The sequence below is a fragment of the Dendrobates tinctorius genome, unplaced genomic scaffold (assembly GCF_039654945.1).
Source record: "Dendrobates tinctorius isolate UK_male_01 unplaced genomic scaffold, ASM3965494v1 ptg000062l, whole genome shotgun sequence".
Taxonomy (NCBI): domain Eukaryota; kingdom Metazoa; phylum Chordata; class Amphibia; order Anura; family Dendrobatidae; genus Dendrobates; species Dendrobates tinctorius.
Genome location: NW_027361730.1, coordinates 26058076 through 26075924, shown reverse-complemented (window position 1 = coordinate 26075924; position 17849 = coordinate 26058076). Strand labels below are relative to the sequence as shown.

Genomic DNA, 17849 nt, shown 5'->3' with positions numbered 1-17849 from the left:
GAGACACTGAGGATTCCTCACTCACCACACAGCGTCACAACCTGGGGAGGCAGACTTCCCAGGGCCACTGTCAGATAGGCTCCGTTATGTCGGCGTTGGCATGGGGCTGCGGCGTCTTCACTTTCACTTTCCCTCACAGTCTCCTCCATCGCTGTGCTCCCTCCTCCCTTCCTGAGCGCGCTCTTTTCAGCGCGCCTTTACTAGCCCATCACAGGGCTCCTTTTCGTTTGATATGCCAGCCTCCTCCTTCGGCCATGCCCTCTCCTTCGCTGTTAACCAGTGACGGAGCAGCCGCTAAGCTCCGCCCCCAGCCTCCAGCACAAGGATTTCCTGGATTTTCACTCCTTCCTGCGCTGTTTGGGGGACACTTCAGCGTTTTCTGCTGCTCACAGAATCTCGGTAGGCTCTGCTCTGAGGCAAAGATTAGCTCTCCTCGGCAGTTATTCCTTAATTCCTGCGGCCATTCAGTGCAGTTTACTTATGCCCAACCCTTCAGGGGATCTCTGCTTCAGGCCCACCGCTATCTATTACGCCTGTGCGCGCTGTAAAAAGAAGTGGGCATCGGGTCAGTCGTCTCCATTCTGCCCCTCCTGCAGTCCTTCAACTATGTCAGCATCTCAGGAGCGCACAGAGTCCCGGGCTGAGGGCACTCTCCCCTCCTCCCTCCCCCGGAGTGGGCCGTTGTAATGTCTCAGTTTGTATCTGACTTCACGAAAGTATCACAGTCGCTGGTCCAGGTCTTAGAACGATTACCTCAGCTATCTACAGCCACCTGTGCCCCGACCGCCTCTCAGGGTGAGTCGTCCGCACCTGACCGCGACCTTCAGAGAGACAGACAGGGCAGGAGTTCTAGGAAGCGGGCTCTGTCTACTTCGTCCTCTAGCTCGCAGGGCCCTTCTGCTTCCCCCAGACCTTCCTCGGATGACGACCTTCAGTCGGGCGATGACTCTCAATCAGAAGCTAGTTCGGAAGGGAACAGCGTTTCTAAAACACGGGACATGGTAGATAGCCTTATTTCAGCTATCTTCCAAACGCTAAAGATTAAGCAGGATAAGACTCCACCTCAGGAATGCTCTGTTCTCCTTAAACGAGCAAGACCTCCATCTCGAACCTTTCCCAATCACAAAGATTTCGATACTACCTTATCCAAACACTGGGAGCGCCCTGAGCAATGTTTCACAGGCCGCAAGTACTTAGACGTACTGTACCCCTTTGACGCAGACCTGCTCACAAAGTGGTCCAAGGCTCCCAAGGTGGATCCTCCAGTTTCCCGGATAGCCTCAAAAACGGTGCTCTCTCTGCCAGATGGGGCATCGCTTAAAGATCCTACTGACAGGCAGATAGACTTAGCCAGAGATTCAATCTTTGAGGCATATGGCGCCTCTCTCTGCCCTATTTTCGCATCCGCCTGGGTGGCGAAAGTCATTTCCGCTTGGGCTAAAATTCTTCGCAGGGGCATCTTAGCATCAGCTCCTCAAGATGAGTTGGCGGATCTTGCAGATCAGGTTAACCATGCGGGAAAATACCTTTTGGCCGCCTCCTTGGACGCGGCCGGCTGCATAGCAAGGGCTAACAGCAACATAGTAGCTGTACGCTGAGTCCTCTGGCTAAAGTCATGGAATGCGGACACTACTTCAAAAAAGTCGCTTACCAATCTGCCATTCCATGGCTCTAGACTCTTTGGTGCAAAGCTGGATCAGATAATTTCCGATGCCACTGGTGGTTAAAGCACTTCGCTTTCCCAGTCTCGACCAAAACGTTTTTTCAACAGAAAAGGTTTTCGTCCATTCAGGCCCTTTCGTCCCTTCTCTGCCACGGAGAGATCTGCTCAACAAGATCGGCCGCCCTCCACCAGGGAGCGGGATCAGAGGAAACCTTCCTACAAACCCGCTCCTCGCTGGAGATCTAGAGGACAATATTCCAGATCTTCAGGCGCCAATTCCGGCAGATTTTCTTCTAAGTGACGGGTCACCCCCACCTGGAATTTCTTCCAGGGTGGGAGGCAGACTTTCCTTTTTCGTGGATGCTTGGCTGTCCGTTGTCGACGACGCTTGGGTCAGAGAAATTGTCGCATCCGGATACAAGATCGAATTTGCTTCACCCCCGAACAGACGTTTTTTTCCGGTCTCGGCCTCCGCGACAGCGGTCCCAGACTCCGGGTTTTCTGCAGGCCATTTCCTCCCTTCTTTCCGCCGGAGTCATTGTTCCCGTTCCCTCAAACGAACGGTTTTCCGGGTTCTACTCCAGTCTCTTTGTAGTCCCAAAGAAAGACGGCTCTCTTCGTCCAATTCTGGACCTCAAATTGCTCAATCGCCACGTGAAGATTCTTCATTTCAAAATGGAGTCTCTTCGGTCGGTGATTGCTTCCATGGAACCCGGGGAATTCCTCTGCTCGGTGGACATTCGGGATGCCTATCTGCACATTCCGGTTTGTGTGCAGCATCAGAAGTATCTTCGATTTGCGATTCAGGGAGACCACTTTCAGCTCACGGCCCTTCCCTTCGGCCTAGCTTCAGCGCCCCGTGTTTTCACGAAGGTGATGGCGACCGTCATGGCCATCCTTCGCTCCAGAGGGATTCTCATCATCCCTTATCTGGACGATCTTTTGATCAACGTTTGTCTCGCCAGGGCTGTCTCCAGAGTCTGCAGATAACCCTGGACACTCTCGGCCGCCTCGGTTGGCTAGTCAACAAGGAGAAGTCCATTCTGACCCCCACCCAGCGTCTGACCTTTCTGGGCATGGAATTCGACACGAATCTAGCCCGTGTTTTTCTTCCAAGGGAAAAATTTGCGACCCTTTCCAAGGGCATCAGAACTCTCAAGAGGCCTACTCCCATTCCCATTCGGTCCTGCATGAAGGTCCTGGGGAAGATGGTGGCTTCCATGGAAGCAGTACCTTTTGCGCAGTTTCATCTTCGCCCCCTCCAGCTGTCTCTGCTTTCAGCCTGGGACAAGACCACGATGTCCTTTGACCGTCCTATTCGGCTCCCTCTCAGAGTGAGGCAATCTCTCACTTGGTGGCTACGGCCGGCGTCAGTTCTCCAAGGGAGGTCCTTCCTTCCGCCTCAGTGGCAAGTCGTCACCACCGATGCGAGCCTTCTAGGATGGGGAGCCGTGTTCCATCAGAAAGCGGCCCAAGGACGCTGGAATCCACAGGAGTCGCTCCTCCCAATCAATCTTCTGGAGATCAGAGCAATCTTCCTGGCCCTTCTTCATTGGCAGCCTCTCCTCTCCGGCAAGCCGGTCCGTATTCAGTCGGACAACGCCATGGCCGTGGCGTACATAAACCATCAGGGGGGCACGCGCAGCAAGCAAGTAATGTCAGAAGTGGCCAAGATATTCCGCTGGGCAGAACGTTGCGTTCCGGCAATCTCCGCCGTCCATATTCCAGGGGTGGACAATTGGGCAGCCGACTTTCTGAGTCGCCAGGGCCTAGCGTCCGGCGGATGGTCCCTGCACCCCACAGGCTTCAATCAGATATGCCACCGTTGGGGCACCCCGGATGTCGACCTCATGGCATCTCGGATGAACCACAAGGTGCCGCAGTTCGTAGCCAGGTCCAGGGACCCTCTAGCCGTCGCATGCGACGCGCTGGTGACTCCGTGGTCCCAGTTTCAACTTCCTTATCTGTTCCCGCCTCTGACCCTAATTCCACGAGTGGTCAAAAAGATAAAATCGGAAGGCGTACCAGTGATTCTAGTCGCTCCAGATTGGCCAAGACGGCCTTGGTACGCGGAACTAGTCAACATGCTCGCGGACGTCCCCTGGAGGCTTCCAGACCGTCCAGACCTTCTCTCGCAAGGCCCCCTTTACCACGAGAATTCTCAGTCTCTGAGTTTGACGGCATGGCTGTTGAGACCGCAGTCTTGAAGGAATCAGGTCTGTCCAGTCAGGTTATTCAAACTATGATGAGAGCCAGGAAACCAGCCTCTTCCCGCATTTACCATAGGTACTGGAAGGCTTTTTTTCCGTTGGTGCGATGTTAAAAAAGTCTTTCCAATGTCCTTTTCTATCCCATCTATCCTTGGGTTTCTTCATTCTGGATTAGAAGCGGGTCTGTGACACAGTACGCTCAAGGGCCAGGTTTCCGCTCTCTCTATCCTCTTCCATAGAGAGCTAGCTTCTCTACCGCAGGTAAAAACCTTTCTCCAAGGGATTTCCCATGTGGCTCCTCCTCATCATTCGCCAATAGACCCGTGGGATCTCAACCTCGTTCTTAGCACTCTCCAGAAGGGCGCCGTTCGAGCCTCTCCAGGACATTCCTTTGTCTCTTCTCTCGTGAAAGGTCACCTTTTTGATTGCCATTTCATCCATCAGAAGAGTTTCTGAGTTGGCGGCCTTGTCATGTCGTTCCCCTTACCTGATTCTCCATCAGGACAAAGCCGTCCTCAGGCCCGTTCCTTCTTTTCTTCCAAAGGTGGTTTCCTCTTTCCATATCAATGAGGATATCGTTCTTCCTTCTTTTTGTCCGGCTCCCTCTCATCCGCTTGAGAAGTCTCTCCACAAACTGGACGTAGTTAGAGCCCTGCGTGTCTATCTCGCCAGGACTTCTTCCTTTCGTCTGTCCGATTCCTTGCTGGTCATCTCTGAAGATCGCAAGAAGGGCCTTCCGGCTTCCAAATCCACGATCGCTCGCTGGATTCGTTCTACCATTCTGGAAGCGTATCGTCTTCAGGAAAAACGACCCCCTTTGGGAGTAAGAGCTCATTCCACCCGGGCTGTGGCGGCTTCGTGGGCTGTTCGTCACCAGGCTTCGGCCATGCAAATTTGCAAGGCCGCAACCTGGTCGTCTTTGCATACCTTTACGAGGTTCTACAGGGTTCATACCCAGGCCTCGTCTGATGCTGTTGTTGGTAGGAAGGTTCTGCAGGCGGCGGTGGCTCACCGGCCGACTTAAGCCCTTCCGTTACTTTTGTTCCTTATTGCTGTTCCCACCCTTGGGACTGCTTTGGAACGTCCCATGGTAATCTGTGTCCCCCAATAAGGCGATAAAGAAAGATGGATTTTTGGTTCTTACCGTAAAATCTCTTTCTTGGAGCCTTCATTGGGGGACACAGCACCCTCCCTGTTTAAGTTGTACCGTGTTGGGTCTTAGAGTCCCTTGTTGGGTTGGTACATATGTTTAGAGTTTTCTCGTTGCTTCTCCTACTGCTTTTTCACCAACTGAGGTACTTGGTGCCTGTCGGTGGGTGTATACTGCCGGGGAGGAGCTAATTTTCTTGTTTTGCATAGTGTCAGCCTCCTAGCAGCAGTAGCATACACCCATGGTAATCTGTGTCCCCCAATGAAGGCTCCAAGAAAGAGATTTTACGGTAAGAACCAAAAATCCATCTTTTTGACGCAACAGCGATCTCCCCTGCAATCTCGCTACATGTGACACATTGCTGCTACCGGCACCCCTGCTGGGTATCTCTGATCGTGCAGGAATGTCCTGGGCCATTTTTTCGTCGTCTGGTCCCGCTGGCCAGGATGCATCGCTGTGTTTTATCACTGGATCGTTGCTGCATCGCTGAAGAGATCTGCCTGTTTGGCAGCTTACTAGCGATCATTTAGCGACGCACCAGCGATCCCTACCAGGTCGTATCGTTGTCGGGATCGCTGGTGAGTCGCTAAGTGAAACGGAACCCTAAGTTAGAAGATCTGGTACTTGTTGGGACAGCCATGGCTAGAGTGCGGCCAAGCAATTTTTACCCTTCTACACTTTCAAGCACAGTAATATTTCTGTCTTGAGAAAGAAGCTCTCACAACTAAGACAGACTTGGTTGTTAGGCATATTTTAAGTCACAAGTGGACATACCCCTGGTGCACAGGGGCCCGGGAGGTAAGGGGAGCCCACCACCACCTCCAAAGCAGGTGTAATTGTGCATTATCATGAGATATTGGACTACAGTAGGCCGTTACATTGTTTTTGCACAGGGACCTTCTTCTGTCTGTGTCTGACTCTGCTTTGACTAACAGCAGACTTTTATATGGAACTTTCTGACCATATATGATGATAAACTACTGGATCTGAATAGTCCTAAGCCAAATTACACCCCTGCATATTGACATTTCAGTTCCACCAAGGAAAAGTCATGGAATTATGGAAATTGGAGAATCAATAGACATTGTTCGTGGTACACTAATGATTAAAAAGTGGAAATAAAGTTTTCAAAAAATCTTGATTTATTCTGTATTAAGTACTGAAAATACATGCACAGAAATACACGCATTTCACACCTTGTCATGTTAAAAATGCGGTTATTAATGGTTGTTTAAGGAATGTTTTGCCATGATGAATGCACTTGGGTACAGAAATCAACAAGATCCGCTGCTAGCAGGTTCCTTTTCTATTGCTGACCAATGATGTCTGAGATGTGCCTCGATTAGAGACCAATATGGAGACTCTGCAGACCATGATAGCACATGTAGGCCACACAGGATGCTCACAATAGCATGAGGAGCATGCAGCCTTGCATTGTCCTGTTGAAAACCTCCTTCTGGGACACTTTGTAGAAAAGGCCATACCACTAGTTCCACTACCAAATCAATGTAATAACGAGCTGTTTGTGTACCTGGAATGAAGACTACAGGAATCTGGCTACCATTCATTACGATTGGCAGGCAGTGAACCATTCTATGTTGCAAGGGAAATTAGACATCACATGCATTTTTATGATGTCAAACAGTGTCTACACAAACCATCAGAAGAGGTTTGCACGGCATTGGGTTACGAGCCAGGCATCCAGCTACAAGTGTTCCATTGATCTCACACCACTGCTCTCAAAAGACTATCATGGTGCAGAGCAAAACAGAATGGAGGTCTATCCTCTTCACCGATGAGGCCCACATTTGTCTTGAACTGAATAATCACCGAAGATTCCTTTGGAGATCTCGTGGTCAACATTGTGAAGAGACCTTTACAAGGGAATGTGAAAATGTTCAAAAAGCTTTTTATCAACAGAACAATGCCAGGCCCCAAGTTGCTTGTGCTACTGTGAGCAGCCTGTGTGACCTAAACAATCTACCATGGTCTGCAGTGTCCACAGACTTGTCTCCCATTGAGAAGATCTGAGACGTCACTGGTCGGTAATTGCAAAAGGAACTCTAGAAGCAGATCTTAGTGATTTACGTGCCCCAAGTGCCTTCAGCGTGGCAGACCATTCAACCAACAACCATTAATAACCTCATTACATGCGAAGACGTGTAAGTATTTCTACAGGAGGCGCTCATACTTGATGTTGAATAACCAAGTTGTTTTGAAAATTATATCATTAACATATGCTAATACATTTCCATTAATCCACGACTTGTTGCAATTTCAATGTTTAGGAGTATACTGCATTTTGATCATATGGAAGCAAAAGAGTTTATTGATTGTGTAAAGCAATGAACCTATTAGACATTGGACTTCACACTCGCCATTTATCCTTTATTATTATTTTTAGAACTGAACAAACATTTGAATGGCCTGAAATTCTAAAAAAAATATTGTGCCAATTGATAAGCATGGCCTTCCCTTAGAGAATATATATTCCCTCTGACTTCTTGTGTCACAGCTCTATATTCTTTGCTACTGCGATCACTTGGTTGTGTTTGAAATTCCTTTTTTTTGTCCCAGATGTTACAGAAAGCTCAGAGTGGGGAACGACTCAGCAAACTCCAGAAAGCTGTGTCTCAAGGGGAGATGTCCCGCATTCTGCCCGCTCACCGCACTTCAGAGCCAGATTCAAGGTAAACACTTTGCCCAATGCAGCCAATGGACATGCTCATGTCTACAATACTCTGGAAGAAAAGAAGCAAAATAGTTCATCTGTTGATGATCTATGTACGCATTGTCTGACATTGTATCTTTGATTCATTTGTTATGTTAGACCCCAGAGAGGAAAGATTCGCTTCTGGGGGAAGATGAAAGCAGCAGAAAAGCTGACCCCACAGACAGAGGTTCTAGAGATGGACACAGATCATTTGGGAAAAGAAGGGATCCATTTTGGTGATGGTAAGAGTTCCTATGCTATGCGCACATTTCTGCTTTATAACTATACTGCTACATTATAAATTTCATATTTTACTCCTAGGCTTCCATTGACAAACCAATAATAAAACTATAGCCTTGCCATAAAAATAAAAGAATAGCAAGTTTGTTTTATTCCAGCTGGTCTTATAATGATTATTACACTTGGTTATCCATTTAGAAACATATACCTCACTCCAGTCTTCATATTCTTTTCTACCATGAATGGGGGAGAATACGTAGAGAAACTGGATGGGTGGGAAAAAAAACGTGTAAAAGCAGATAAATCCTGCAGGTTACATTATCTTGTCTTCTGCCTCTGTCCTGTTTGCAATAAATATGTTTTGGCATATGAAATTTTCACTACTCTTGTGCCTCCTTCCGCATTATACTCAAAGTGTAAGTCGGGTTGATGTCGGTCATGTCCAAACCACCCCCAATCATTTGCCGTTCCTGGCTTGCGCCGTCTACTTCTCTGCTGTCTCTGTAGCATGAGACCACTATAAAAAACAAACATATACAGTGGGGAAGAAAGTATTTAGTCAGCAACCAATTGTGCAAGTTCTCCCACTTAAAAAGATGAGAGAGGTCTGTAATTGACATTTTACAGTTCTGTGCAAATTAGTTGGGACAAAGCATTTTTTTTTAAGTAAAATCATAAGTTGGTAACCAGTCAGTGATTCAAACCAGTTTTAACTGCTTTGAACAGGTGTGAATGTGAAAAATTGCTTTGTCCCAATTAATTTGCACAGCACTGTAGCTAGACCACAACTATGAGAGTCAAAATGAGAAAACAAATCCAGAAAATCTTGTATATCTTCATATATACAGTCATCTTGTATATCTTCCATTTTCTTATTATTGCTCCCACAGTTGATTTCATCTCACCAAGCTGCTTGCCTATTGCAAATTCAGTTTTCCCAGCCTGGTGCAGGGCTACAATTTTGTTTCTGGTGTCCTTCGACAGCTCTTTGGTCTTCACCATAGTGGAGTTTGGAGTGAGACTGTTTGAGGTTGTGGACAGGTGTCTTTTATACTGATAACAAGTTCAAACAGATGCCATTACTACAGGTAATGAGTGGAGGACAGAGGAGCCTCTTAAGAACTTACAGGTCTGTGAGAGCCAGAAATTTTGCATGTTTTTAGATGACCAACACCATATTTTGCAAAATAAATCTTGCCAAATCAGACAAGGTGATTGTCTGGATTTGTTTTCTCATTTTGATGTAAAAGATAACAAGCAGGAACGCGGGATGCAGTGACGGGATGCAGGCAGAGCAAGGGTTAACAGGCTTATTTACAAGGGAATACTCCACGCAGGGAAGTAAAAGGCTAAACAGCATGAATGGGAAAGGATGAAGCGAGACAAAGGGTTATACAGGGGAGAGAAACAGTACATTAAACCAAAGGACATTCTTAAGGTGAAGAACGACAATTCAAAATAAAGGTCCAATAGCACAGATGTCAGGAAATCTCTAAACTGCAGCTCCTGCTGCAAACTCAATGGTGCCGGCAACGGTCGATGCGGTGTCCATATTAATGGGGTCCAGCAAGCCAATAATACCCCTTCTTCTGGTAACAATGGTCTGTCTCCAGTACCTTCCAACTGCCCCTAGTCCATATATTGTGGATGCCTACAAGGTTACGGGCCACGGTACTGTCTAAGCCCGACATGTCTCCTGCACAACTCTCCTGACAGTCTCGGTCAAACGGGCCCAAAGTGACCGTACATTTAACGTCTTTCACTTAGAAGACACCACAAACTGCATAAAGAAATGTATAGGGAGCTCAAAAATACAAACAGAAAATACTTAGTGAAACACTAGGGTTTCCTGAAGCGGGTTCCACTTATGAAACTCTGCGAGTTTGCCCTAATTTAAAAGATGTTGTCTGCACGTACTCTTGACTTTGTTTTAGAAGTGGATCCGTGATCTCAATCACAATCTGGGTAGTTAAATCTGCTGTGACTACAATACATTCTATTCCATTTGTTTGTGCTGCCGATTCCTCCTCTCAGTTTTATTTGTGGGCTATAAACGGCACCAAAATGTATCTAACGCTTTTTATCATTTTTGACGGTCTCCCAGGTGATCCCGGATCTCGGCTTGTTCCTCACAGTCCTGATCTTAGTCGAGGCCGTGAGAAGGAGAATAAGGACCCATCCCCTAAGGTGCAACGTAGGAAGAGTGTGAAGATCAGTAGTGCTGGACTGGAGCCCGCACAGTGGCAGGACGAGCGGGCGCAGATCATATGCAGCGCCAGCGACTTGAAATGTATGGACGAATTCTTGCTGAAAAAGGTACAGTGGATGTGATTTGAATTACGAAGAGATTTTGTAAATATAAAATCCAGTACAAGTATGTTGTTTTATGATACTTTTTTTGTAGCTTTTTTACCAGTTTGTTCATTTTTTCTATTTAATAGAAAAATATTTGGGAGTCTTTTTCACCCTTTGAGCAACTTTTTGTGTCTTTATGATACAAAAAGATATATTGGGGAGTGGCTCTAATCTTTAAAAAACAAAATACTGACATGTGGGTAACACCTCAGACTCATTAACTTCAGTATGGCAGTGAACACTTCTGTCAAGCAGGGTAACTCCTTTAAGAAAGGAGTGTACAAGCTATGGAAAGAACTTCATGCTGGATGTTGTATTACACTCAATTTTAGGATCTCCTCGTACAAGAGAGTCCATATTTGTAATTCAGATATTATTCTGATCCAGAAATTCTAGAGATATATTAAGTTAGATGTTTGAGACTTTGATGAAGTCCCAGTGGTAATTTTTCTTAGACGTTAATCAGTTGAGTATTAAGGCCCCGTCACACATAGCGATATCACTAGCAATATCGCTATAACGTCACTGGTTTTTGTGACGTAGCAGCGATATTGCTAGTGATATCGCTATGTGTGATACTTACCTCCAACCGGCTCCCCCGCTGTCTATCGCTGATCGCGCGAGAACGTCCTGGACGGTTTCTCGTCGGCCACTTCCTGCTGAGCTTCCTGTGGCACCAAAGAGCGACGCGTGGACACGGGTGGAAGGATGTCAGGATCGCCTCGTCTGACAGGTAAGTAACGACCCCCGACCGCTGCTATGTCGCTGATGAGATCTGCCTGTGTGGCAGCTCACTAGCGACCACTTAGCGATGCACCAGCGATCCTGGCCGCGTCATATCGCTGGTCGGGATCGCTGGTGCATCGCTAAGTGTGACAGTACCTTTAGACTTGAGATACAAGTCATGCCATAGATACAATAATACAAGTGTCCAAAACGTTTTACATAGAGCTTTTTGTTTATGAGGCTTTTTTTCTTCCAGATCGGGGATCTGGATGCGGAAGATGGAAAGAAGGATTCTATGGTTGATGTTCTTTTTAAACGAGCTCTAAAAGAATTTCGCCAGAACATTTTCAGCCTGTATTCCAGTTCACTTATGGTAACCATGCCAAGAATTATTACAAATGCTGAATACTGTTAAGAACCCTCCTTAATTGTAGTACTGAGATTTGTGCTTACTTATGTATCTAAGTTGCTAGCTGATTTCTGTGTTGCTTTTTGTGTTCATTGTGTATCCCCTGTAAAGCTTGCGTTCTCTCTCCCCTTTCTTCTGTCAGTGGTAGGGTATTGGATTTCTTTCATCCATCTTTCTCTCACCCTGATGACACTGGACAATACTGAGGAAAATGTAGCTCAAATGTTAGATATGTCCAAATTATATTAGCTGTAGACATGTACTTTTTGTAAAGGTGTTGTTAAGGACTTAGATATTGATGACCAATCCTATGGATAGGTTATCAGGTCAGATTAAAGGGGGTCGTCCATTACCTGGAAAACTCCTTGTTAAGCGAAGTAGTAGACCGCTTGTAAAATAAAAGAAAAAAGACAATCACTTGGTGCACCAGCTCTGTACCAGCAGTGATGTTGGCTTTACATTGCCACAAAAGTCCTGCTGTCAATTTCTGACCGCTGCTGCTTTCTCTATTCGTCCACCTTTCCGAAGTTCGTCCGAAGGAAGTGGGTGTGAACAGTCTAATCTTTTCCACTGATTGATTGCAGGGCTCACGTGATAACAATGTCACAGGAGACTTGGAGGACACATTGCTGAAACTGAGCCAGAAGCAAGAGTATCTGTTATTGCTATTTTATTAGTGGTTCTTCATTTAAAAAAAAGTTTCCAGGTAGTGGACAACCCCTTGGTCTTACACCTATAAATGCCTCTAGAGAGACCTTTGGAAACCTCACAGTTGTTGCATGTAAATGACTTTGTAGCCACTAGATTATAGGTCATATGAGGGTACTAAGACCAGAAAATATGAAAGATCTCCTTCTAAAGAAAGTCCATCCCTTGTACAATAAGCTTGTGTTGAACGCTTTCTACTCAGACCAATCTCTTTGTTTAAATGCTATCTTAAATGTTTCTTAGCGGTCTTTCTAAAATATTACCTACACCATCTCCTATAAAAGGGAGAAGATGGGAAAAGCATCCGCTATCGGGACCTTGGAGCACTTTTTGAGCAGATCCTAGACAAAACCATGAAGCAACATCAACAAAGAAGTTGGAACGAGTCCCCAGTGCGAGTTTGGATCAATACATTCAAGATTTTCCTAGATGAATTTGTCACTGAATATAAACCTCTGAATTATACTCTAGGAAAGGTAATTATTGAGTAGAGAAAAGCTTGAGCTATAGGAAATAAAACAAGATATTATTTTAATTGTGCATTTTTGGATATTCTTTCTTACAAGACACAAAAGCCAGAAAGAAAGAAAAGACGGAAAAAAGAGTCAGACATTGTAAGTACCTGTCAGTAATTGACCATACCTTTATTTCTTTGTCGTCCTTCTATTTTGCTTTAGTTTGGTTTTATTTGGTTTAGTTAACATATTGTACAGGATTCTGTGTATACTTGTTCAGCTTTATGTTCCTACGTATTTTTTTTTCCCACTTCAGGTTGAGGAACACAATGGCCATATATTTAAGGCCACTCAGTACAACATTCCCACGTACTGCGAGTTCTGTTCTTCTCTTATCTGGATCATGGACCGTGCTGCTGTTTGTAAATGTAAGATTTAGGCATGTGAATTGTTGCAAATCAAATATTTCTGTGTGTTTGCATCTCAAAATGCAATTTCTGTATTATCGAGATTTTGCTTGAGACACCGTAGTCCCTTAGGTTATAATTAGGAATGAGCGAATACAATGAAGTGCAATTGAATTCTACTCGACTATAGCAAAAATCTGTATTTTTTTTTGTAATTGGCCTTTGCACAGATTTCTGAACCGTAACAGGCAATCAAAAGGTTAAAAAATAAATAAAATACTTACACTTGTCTTACCGCTCAAATCTCCGGTCCAGAGCGCATCTTCTTATCACCACTGCAAGCATTGAAATCCCCACGTCTCTCTATGCTAGACCGGGACCTACAACTCTGATGAGCCCTGGACCGGTACTGCTCATGAATGCTCAAGGTTACGGCATATGTCACGACCTTACTCGTGCTTGCGTAGAACCCTTCCGGGCCTCATTAGAGTTGGAAGTCCCGGGGATAGTTTAACACTCACGTCGATGATAAGAATGCGGCAAGGACCGGACAGGTGACGGTGAGGAGCAGTGGAGCCGGAGAGGTGAGCGCTAAGGTGAGTATAAGTATTTATTTATTTTTTACAGCTTTTTGATTATTATGCTCTGGGGTCTTGAGATAACCCAGAACATAATAAGGGACATGCAAGTCGCAGAGGATAGCATCTCTGCAATTTTGACTTTCTCTAGTTACAATATTTTTAACAATTTTATGTTTCCTGGGGCACGAAAACCTGAACCCACATTCAATTTGCAAAGCTACAAGTAGTTCTTACCTGTGGCATTGGTAGTTGGCTGAAAAATCCAGATAATTGGAGTAGGCATTTCACATTGGGGGCAAAAATAGAGTCAAGTGAATCTTGTAGTGTGAAGTTACTATTAACCATGGAAATAATTGCTCTTTGCAATAGAATGGTAATACTAGATGAGTCAGGACTCTGTACTAAACTTCTGCTCTGTTTTAGTATGTAGATTTGCTTGTCACAAGAAATGCTGCTCCCAGATTACCTCAACCTGCAATAAAAAGGTAACATTTGTTTTAATGTACATATAAACAATTACTTCATTAATATAAATTACAGACTATATGTAGAAAAAGAATGTTAGCACTTGCCGTATTTTTCGGATTATAAGACGCATTTTTTTTCCCCCAAATGGGGTGCGTCTTATAATGCGGATATATTTTACTTGTCGCAGTGGAACAAGGTCGCTGCATGCCGCAGGCTGGGATGAGGGTATGTTCGGATGTGCGGCGCGCCGCTGTGGGTGTTCCGTGCTGCTGGTGTTCCGTTCTGCGGGGCTCTGCTGATATTTTGTGAAAGGCCAGAGCCCCCGCAGTTACATGGTTTCCTATGCGGTGGACTCCGCACTGAAATCTCATCTACTGAGATCTTGGTGCCAAGATCTCCATCTGCGCATTCTCCGCCAGCGGCAGCCATTTTCCCGGAGGCCACCGCATAAGAAACCATGCAACTGTGGGGGTTCTGGCCTTTCACAAAATGTTGTCAGAGCCCCCGCAGCATGGAACACCCTCAGCGGCGTGCCGTACATTCGAACACCCCCTCATCCCAGCCTGCAGCATCACCCCACTCCTGCCTCCTCCAGCAGCAACCCTGGGACCCCGCTTCACCGCAGCCACCACCACCGGTAAGTAATAAGACTAGTGATGAGCAAGTATACTCGTTGCTTGGGTTTCCCAGAGCATGCTCGGGTTGTCTCCGAGTATTTTGTAGTGCTCGGAGACTTAGTTTTCGTTGCCACAGTTTTCATGATTTCCAGCTGCTACACAGGCTGAATACATGAGGGGATTGTCTAACAAACAGGCATTCCTCACATGTATTCAGGCTGTTCAGCAGCCGCAAATCATGCAGCTGAGGCGACGAAAACTAAATCTCTGAGGACTACAAAATTTGGTACGTTTTCTTAAAATGAAGGGAACAAATAGTTATTTTGAAGGAAATCTGTCATTAGGATCAACCCTCCTAAGCTATCTACATGGGTATGCATGTCATAGAAAGCTGAATAAAATGATATCTTGATATTTGTGATATGTTGTCTTATTCCAGAGAAATCCACGCTTTCCTTAATATGTAAATGAGCTGTTAACATCTACAGGCTGGACACAGATCTCCCTAAGAATCTGCCTCCAGAGCTTATTTTATATAAAAGGGGGAGTTACCAGTGTGAAACATATACTGACTGTCACATATAATCACACTCAACAAAACTGATCTTTGCCTCATTACAAACACATGTGCAGTTGTCTTCTTACACTGCCGCAGAGCTGTGCCTAATTTCAACAAACACTTCTTCAGTTTCCATTTCACAGGCAGCTAACGTGGGGAATAAGGGCAGCACAGTATAGCTGACAGCAGGAGAAGAGAGCTGCAGATGTATTTGTATTGAGACAAAGATTAGTTCTGCTGTAAAGTGGCATAATCCTTCATAGCTCAGCAGTGAGATCAGGAAAGCAAAGAGTCAGTCATTACATGTGTAACACTGTTAACAGCCCTTTTACTGTAATATAAGCTCTGGAGGCAGATTCCCCTTCAACCCTGAGCCTATTTCCACCTTACTTACCAGGAAAAATTTTACAATTCTGACTAGTATCAATCTGTGGTAATAACTCTGGAACACTTCAACAGATCCCACTGATTCTGAGATTGTTTTTTTCCTTCGCCTCATTGGGGGACACAGATACTGTGGGGTGTATGCTTCCGCCGCTAGGAGGCTGACACCAAGTGAAAAAAAGAGGTTAGCTCCTCCTCCGCCGTATACACCCTCGCCCCTATTGCGGGCGGAAATCAGTTTTTTGCTTAGTGTCCATGGAGGCACACGTCTGTTTTTTTTCTCCAGACTTTTTTCGTCTTTTTCCATGAAGATGAGACAGGGGCAACGGATCCTATTGAAAGGGTCCGATTTCCCCAAACCGACAACGGGCGAGCACGTGTGAGTGTCCCTCCACGTATCCTCTCCCACGTCGTGGGACACAATGCCGGACTTAGCTGTGACCACCCCTAGGTATTGAAACCATGGGCTGTACAGAGGCACAAGACTAGTCCGTGCGGCCCCCACTGCTCCGCCAATGCTTAGACTGCGGTGCTGCAAGGTGGCGGACGGTCCCTCTCCTCACCCCCTGAAGGGGTTAGATGGAGCTAGGGTGCCTGCACCGTCCTATTTTATCAAGGCCCCCTCACATACCTGCGCTCAGGCTGAAGAGGATCATTGGTGAGGAGAGGGTTTGGGAGGGCTACTGCGAAGATCTCAGGGCTGGAGCCCCCAGCCGGCGGAAGCCAAGGGCCATGCAAGGCTGAGGGTGGCTGGATCCGTCAGGCGGCGCTGCGCAGTTAGTGGCGCCATGTTTTTTGTGTACCGCGCCCCCTCCGGTCGGGTAGGGGAAAAATTGAGGCGGCGGCTGCAGCCGGAGCTAGGCCACGGCTGGAAGTCCCGGCCCTGGAGCCGCACGTCACTTCCGGTGGCCCACCCCGCACTGGACGGCGAAGAAATTTAGGCCCCGGCTTCGGAGCGCGGCTAGGCCACAGAACGGAAGCATCCCCCTAGAGCGGTTTTTACATGCTGGCTCACTCCCACAGCTGGTGGCGTGCAATTTGAAGGAAGCAGCCAGGACTGGGGGGCGCAAGACTGGGGTAAGTGCTGCCCGAGAGGCCACGCTACAGGGAAAACGAGGTGCTACCTCCTCCCCACATCCCCAGCAGCGGACAGATACAGTATGTCCGAAAAGGCAAAGACGCACACGTTCTTTTACGCTGCATGAATCTCTTGTCAGGCTGCGTTTCCGCGGGCGCAGAGCAAGCGATTATGCGAAGCCTGCAAATCCTAACGCTCCCAGGAGCCCTCCCCTGCGACCGCGATCAATGTGTCAAATCCCCCGTAGTGGGCCCGATCACTGTCATGACCATGGCGTCGCTTACGAGAGCAATAGAGTCCCTTCAAGCCTCAGATAGGGGCAGGGACGATGGCTCGCCGGCCTTTAGAGGGAACCTCCACTTCACAAAAGCCTCCGGCCTGCAGGGGCCGCTCTCACTCCAGGCAGACCCGGAGGAAACGAATCCATACGGTGTCGCCCAGTCCTTCTGGTGCCTTGGCATCCGTAAGCTCTGCTTCTCGCTCCCCGTCACCAGTGGTTGATAGTGAGCAGACCTCAGATTGCGACTCGGACAAGCCCCTTGACCTGGACACTCCAGGGTCTCATGAAACAGTGGACAGCCTCATAGAAGCTGTCAATCAGACCCTGGGGATTGAGGATGATCCCGCAGCGGCTACGGGGCATAAAGTGGCATTTAAGCGAGTGAAGCGCCCGCACAGAATTTTTTCCTCTCACCCGGAGTTTGAGGACATAGTTCAGCGGCACAGAGAACGTCCAGACAGGCGTTTCTCGGGTCAAAAGGCACTCAAAACAAGGTATCCATTTGCTCCGGACGTCCGTAAAAGATGGATGGATTCCCCGATGGTGGATCCTCCGGTTTCGAGCCTAGCCACTAAGACCCTGCTATCCGTCCCTAGTGTTTCCTCGATTAAAGATCGCCTTATACAGAGCTTAGCTTGCTCAGTATATGAGGCGTCAGGGTCAGCACTCGCTCCATCGTTCGCAGCAACTTGGGTAGCCAAGGCTATGATATCATGGTCAGAAACATTAAACAAGGTCACGCAGGATCTACCTGCAGAGATTTCGGAGGTCGCAGGTCAGATGGTGATGGCCGGAGACTATGTAATCAATGCGTCTTTGGATGCGGCCAATTGCTCGGCACTTGCT

The 17849-nt window shown here is 46.9% G+C and overlaps 1 protein-coding gene across 6 annotated transcripts in view; it reads left to right on the top strand.

Moving 5' to 3' along the window:
• The window catches only part of MYO9A (myosin IXA), a 167393-nt gene that overhangs the window by 118709 nt on the left and 30835 nt on the right, over window positions 1–17849 (top strand). For all 6 annotated transcript variants that reach the window (XM_073579431.1, XM_073579427.1, XM_073579430.1 and 3 more), the window contains 8 exons: window positions 7601–7713; window positions 7854–7978; window positions 10081–10292; window positions 11314–11430; window positions 12459–12650; window positions 12741–12788; window positions 12946–13057; window positions 14041–14102. In XM_073579431.1, the coding sequence (XP_073435532.1) occupies window positions 7601–7713; window positions 7854–7978; window positions 10081–10292; window positions 11314–11430; window positions 12459–12650; window positions 12741–12788; window positions 12946–13057; window positions 14041–14102 (981 nt within the window). The remainder of the gene's footprint in view (window positions 1–7600; window positions 7714–7853; window positions 7979–10080; window positions 10293–11313; window positions 11431–12458; window positions 12651–12740; window positions 12789–12945; window positions 13058–14040; window positions 14103–17849) is intronic.